Source organism: Carcharhinus amblyrhynchos, chromosome 11 (assembly GCF_965287045.1).
Source record: "Carcharhinus amblyrhynchos chromosome 11, sCarAmb.v2.hapA, whole genome shotgun sequence".
Classification (NCBI taxonomy): domain Eukaryota; kingdom Metazoa; phylum Chordata; class Chondrichthyes; order Carcharhiniformes; family Carcharhinidae; genus Carcharhinus; species Carcharhinus amblyrhynchos.
Window position 1 is genome coordinate 94,619,730 of NC_137334.1, and position 6,000 is coordinate 94,625,729.

A 6,000-nucleotide genomic window follows, 5' to 3' on the forward strand; every position below is an offset into this window, starting at 1 on the left:
CATGGTAGGTTATTGCATAAGGTTAAATCTCACGGAATATAGGGTGAGGTAATTGGCTCAAAATTGGCTTGATGATAGAAAGCAGAGGTGGTTGTAGAGGGTTGTTTCATGAACTGGAGATATGTGACCAGCGGTGTGCCTCAAGGATCGGCGCTGGGTCCACTGTTATTTGTCATTTATGTTGATGATTTGGATGAGAATATAGAAAGCATGGTTAGTAAGTTTGCAAGTGACACAAGATTGATGGCATAGTGGACAGTGAAGAAAGTTATCTCAGGTTGCAATGGGATCTTGATCAATTGGGCCAGTGGGTGACGAATGGCAGATGGAGCTTTATTTAAACAAATACGAGGTGATGCATTTTGGTAGATTGAGACAGGGCAGGACTTACTCAGTTAATGGTAGGGCATTGGGGAGAGTTATAGAACAAAGACACCTAGGGGTACATCTTCATAGCTCCTTGAAAGTGGAGTCACAGGTCGACAGAGTGGTGAAGAAGGCATTCGGCATGCTTAGTTTCATTGGTCAGAACATTGAATGCAGGAGGTGGGATGTCTTGTTGAAGTTGTACAAGACATTGGTAAGGCCACATTCGAGTACCGTGCACAGTTCTGGTCACCCTTTTATAGAAAGGATATTATTAAACTAGAAAGAATGTAGAAGAAATTTACTAGGATGCTACCTGGACTTGATAGTTTGAGTTATAAGGAGAGGCGGGATAGAATGGGACTTTTTTCTCTGGAGCTTAGGAGGCTGAGGGGTGAACTTATAGAGATCTATAAAATAATGAGGGGCATCGATGAGATAGTCAATATCTTTCTCCAAAGATAGGGGAGTCTAAAACTAGAGGGCATAGGTTTAAGGAGAGAGGAGAGAGATGCAAAACAGTCCAGAGGGGCAATTTTTTCACACAGAGGGTGGTGAGTATATGGAACAAGCTGCCAAAGGTAGTAGTAGAGGCAGGTACAATTTTGCCTTTTAAAAAGCATTTAGATAGTCACATGGGTAAGATGGGTACAGAAGGATAGGGGCCAAATGCAGGTCATTGGGATTAGCTTAAGTGTTTAAAAAAAAGGGCAACATGGACAAGTTGGGCTGAAAGGCCTATTTCCATGCTTAAACATCTATGACTCTATGTCTCTTTGACTAGGGGCTTTTCACAATAACTTCATTGCAGTGTTAATGTGAGCCTACTTGTGACACTAATAAATAAAATTTAAACTTTTAACCTTCTAGAACTGAGGTGAGGAGAATTTTCTTCACCCAGAGGGTGGTGAGTATGACAAAATACAAGAATATATGAATAAACTTGCAGAATGGGTATGTAATTGGCAAATGAACTTTAATTTGGTATAAAGTGAGTAGCAGAGTAAAGAGGATACACTTCATCGCAAATAAATAACGAAATGGGGTTGAGGGATCCAGGGTATTGATACACAAATCACTAAGGAGTCAGGCATCGTTTAATGAGGCCATAAAAAGCAAACAAAACATTGGATTCATTTTTGGAGCTATGGGTTTCGTAAGTTATTTTAAACTATTATAGAACCTTGGTAAGACCACACACAAAGCATTGTAAACAGTTCAAGACTCCATATTATAAAAAGGATGCAGAGGCATTAGAGAAGATTCAAAAAAGATTTGCAATAGTACTATCAGACTGAGAGATTGAAAAGAAAATAGGGAGGTGACCTGATTGAAATCTTTAAAATGTTAAAAAATATTTGATAAGTTACACATAGATAAAACTGTTTCCACTCGTACGGCATCTGGAGTTTGGGACCTACAGTATGAGATAGTTACTAATAAATTTAATAGGGAATGCAAGAGAAACCTCTTTATTGGAGAGTGGTAAGAATGTGGAACTTTCTACTCCAGAAAGCTGTTAAAGTGAATAACATTGATATATTTAAGTGGAGCTGAGATAAACGGATCAGGGAGAAAGGTATGAAAGAATAAAGAAATGGGTGAAGATGAAGGAAGGTGAGGGGCAGCTTGGTTAGAGAGTAAACAGTGACATTTATCCTTTGGGATGAATGGTGTGTTTCTGGGCTGTGCACCCAATGTAACTCGATAATGTGGAATTCAATGCTGGTGTTAGTATTGGTGTGGAACCCTGTATCCTCCCCTCTGATTTTATCCCCTTCCCATGTGGTTGCGCTCTCACCCCTAAGTCGGAGGGTTGAAGGTTCAAATCCCACCCCAGAGAATTGAGTCTATAATTCAGGCTGACCTCCTCAGTGCAGTACTGAGGGAATGATATCTCTTTCAGATGAGATAGCAAACAGATACCCCATCTGTCCCCTTGAGTGGGGATAAGAGATCATTCAGCCACTGTTTCAAAGAAAGGCAAGTGAATTCTCTTCATTGTTCTGGCCAATACTTATCCCAGACTTAACATCACGAAAATAGATAATCTGAATTGGCTGTTGCGTTTTGAACATCATAACAATGACTAACATACTTCAGTATTTTACTTGATCAGAAACATCGAAATCCTCCACCTCTGATGCACAATTGGAACAGTGTGTGCCATCTACAAGCTGCACTGAGGCTCCTCAAACAATATCTTCAAAACCTGTAAACTCTACCACCTACCAAGACAAATGCAGCAGATACCTGCAGTCACAAACATCAGCAAGTGCCTCTCCAAGCAACACACCATCCTGACTTGGAACCATGACGGCTGTTCCTTCATTGTCACTGGATATAAATCCTAGAAGCCACATCCTAGTATCATTGTGAGTTTATCTACACCATAAGATTGCAGAAGGCGGCTTACCATCACCTTCTCGAGGACGGCTAGAGATGGAACAAATACTGGTCTAGCCAGTGATGTTCACATCCCTGGAATGAATATAAAATATCTTCAGAAATCCTTGAGATTATTAAAGGTGCTTTCTAAATTCAAGTTTTTTTTTCTAATTTATTTACAGGAAGGTAAAATTACTGCAATCATTCAGAGCCCATTATAACTGTATTAAAATCAAATAAAGGCATTCAAAATCAAAGCCCAATTCTGATTCACTCTGGTTCTCTGTCTCCATCTTTTTGTCCTTTCGTTCAATTGCCAACCGTCTCTGTGGGCAGAATTCTCATGCCACTGCCGTTGGAATCAATGGCAGGTGGGCGGGGGTGGGGGGGAGACAGAGCTCAGTGGGAGGCTCAAAAATCGGGTTCACACTAGCATGAAATTACAGTGGGACCCTCTGATGCTGCCTGCCATGCCAGACTGGAAATCCCACTGGAGGCTCTGTGTTATCTGAATTGCATGCCGCTAATAGGATACAGATGAAGACCGGACTAGAATCTTCCCTGCATGTCTAATTCTTCGCAAGCAGGAACTACGCCAGTCCAGTCCATGTCTGGAGCAATGTGGCATGCAAAAGAGAAATCTTACCTGAAGAAGTCCCAGGATTGCCTCTGGAGTTGGGGATGGAGGCTACCAGTGACCTGGAACACCACAGCAGTGGGTGGGGAGTGTTTATCAGGTGGATCTTCCAGCCTCAGTGTCTTCCTATTTATTCTGATATCATCCCTACAAATTTTTATACAAAAAGAAAATTGATAATTTACTATGGTTGTAAATAATTAGCAATGTTTTTGAGGCTAATTGCAGAATCACATCTGTCTTCTTTGTTTTACCTGCACGAGCACCCACCGTGAATTAACAAAGACATCATGGTTGTATTTGTATTTTCGATGCTATTGAGGGCTACAGTCCTGAAAAAATAGACTTTCCAAAATGTTTGCTCCGTATCTTCACAGAGTTTCATTTTCCAGTCTCAGAGTGTTTCTGGAAGTCCATCTTCTTTCTTCAATGGTGGGTCAGTGATGTTGAGTGCCTTTTAATTTGGACCCAGAAATGACAATGGCATGTATGCGATCAAGCCCGCTCCACCACAGAAGATGGTGCAAATTCCGGATTCATAATTAATAGTTGTCTCAGGAAAAGCAGCCAGATTAATCAAGGACCCCACATACTCCGGACACTCTCTCTTCCTCCTTCTTCCACTGGGAAACGATACAAAAGTCTGAGGTTACGTACTGACCGACTCAAAAACAGTTACCTCCCCACCTCCATCAGACTTTTGAACGGGCCTATCTTATGTATTAAGTTGAAATTTCTCTACACCCTAGCCATGACTGTAACATTACATTCTTCACCCTCCTTTCTTTCTCTATGCTTTGTCTGTATAGTGCACAAGAAACAATACTTTTCATTGTATACTAATACATGTGGCAATGATAAATCAAATCAAATCAAATCACATCAAAACTAATTCTGCTGGGGAAGATATGGCGTGGATTCCCATCGGCCTCCACAGGGATAAACACTCCTCATTCCAGCCTCCACCACAGGACTTATTCCCAGATTAGAAAATACCGCTCTCTCTCTCTAAGTCTCTCTCTCTGTCTGATTGTCTGTATTTTATTGTCCATCTATCTGTGTCTGCTTCTATCTGATTGCCTGTGTCTCTGTATCGGATTGTCTATCTGTCTCCTCTGTGTCAGATTGTTTGTCTGTCTCCTCTGTATCGGATTGTTTGCCTGTCTCCTCTGTGTCGGGTTGTTGCTCCTCTCTGTTTCCTGTCTGTATTTGATTTCCTCTTTCTCTCTGCCTCTGTTAAATTGTCTGCTGTCTGAGTTGTAGTCTGTGGTTCTTGGCCAAATCCTCCACCCACACTGAACAGCTCTTCGCTGTGCTGTTTCTGTACAGTTGCACAGGGGGAAGACCGAGTCTACTTATCTCAGTGCTGTGTGCACCTGCTATGTATGCCACCACAAACTCAGCTTCCTACCTTCTACTTGGTGCTGTGACAGCGATAAGGATTTTGTTGAAAGTGAAAGTCTTCTGAACAGCAATCCCATCAGGTATTGCTCACTGTTCCTGTGTTTGCAGAAGTTGTTACACAGAGACAGGAAGTGTTCCAAATTAAAGGAGCACGTCCCACAGCCTATTAACCCTGCCCAACCCATATTCCTCTGTCTTGATCTCAGGCCACAATACCCTGGCATCAGTAGTCACCAATTGCTTCCCAATCCTTTCACCAATGGGCCATGGAGAAACTCTAATGTTTAGGGAACTAACTCTTGGGCTATTTTCCCCCAACAAGTTTGCCTTCTCTGCCATCCCCTTTGTCCAATGAGCATGGCGTCTTGTGGGGTTGTAGCTGAAATTGATGTCCCATTGTCTCATTCTTCATCTGTGAATATACACAGAGAACAGCCAGCCTAGGCCAATTCTGTAATTTCACAAAAAAAATGCAGGATTCCAACCAACATCACTGGACCAACATCAAGATCAATAAGGATAAGCAACAACACCTCCTCCACAATCATCCTGAACACCGGTGACCCACAAGTCCTCAGCCCCTTACTATACTCCTTACACACCTATGACTGTGTGGCCAAATTCCCCTCCAACTCGATTTTCAAGTTTGCTGATGACACCACCGTTGTGGGTCAGATCTCAAACAATGATGAGATAAACTACAGGAAAGAGATAGAGGATCTGGTGAACTGATGCGACGACAATAATCTTGCCCTCAATGTCAATAAAATGAAGGAGATTGTCATCGACTTTGTGAAATGCCCCTATCTACATCAACAGGGATGAAGTGGAAATGGTTGAGAGCTTCAAGTTTTTAGGTGTCCAGATCATCATCAACCTGTCCTGGCCCCTCCATGTGGACATTATAGTTAAGAAAGCCCGCTAACGCCTCTACTTTCTCAGGAGGGTAAGGAAATTTGGCATGTTTGCTAGCATCATAGTTAGTGTGTAGAGAAAGATCAATTTAATGCGAGGTAGGTCCATTCAAAAGTCTGATGGCAGTTGGCACCAACTTATACAGATGCACCATAGAAAACATTCTCTGTTGTATCATAGCAGAGAGTGACTCCTGCTCTGCCCAAGACCGCAATAAACTACAAAGGGCCATGAACAAAGTCGAGTCTATAACTCAGACAATTGACACGGTCTATCCATTGACACTGTCT

The 6,000-nt window shown here is 42.1% G+C and overlaps 1 protein-coding gene across 5 annotated transcripts in view; it reads right to left on the reverse strand.

Moving 5' to 3' along the window:
- Nucleotides 1-4,885, reverse strand: part of LOC145350364 (uncharacterized) — a 57,557-nt gene extending 52,672 nt beyond the window's left edge. For 2 of the 5 annotated variants that reach the window (XM_080199608.1, XM_080199605.1), the window contains exons 1-2: nucleotides 3,662-4,796; nucleotides 3,401-3,538 (exon numbers count right to left, since the gene is read on the reverse strand). Coding sequence is in view for 1 of the 5 variants with exons in the window: in XM_080199604.1 (XP_080055730.1) it covers nucleotides 3,401-3,538; nucleotides 3,646-3,776 (269 nt within the window). In the remaining 4 variants the exon portion in view is untranslated. The other 3 variants (XM_080199607.1, XM_080199609.1, XM_080199604.1) reach the window with 3 other exon arrangements.
- Between the last annotated feature and the right edge of the window lie 1,115 nt (nucleotides 4,886-6,000).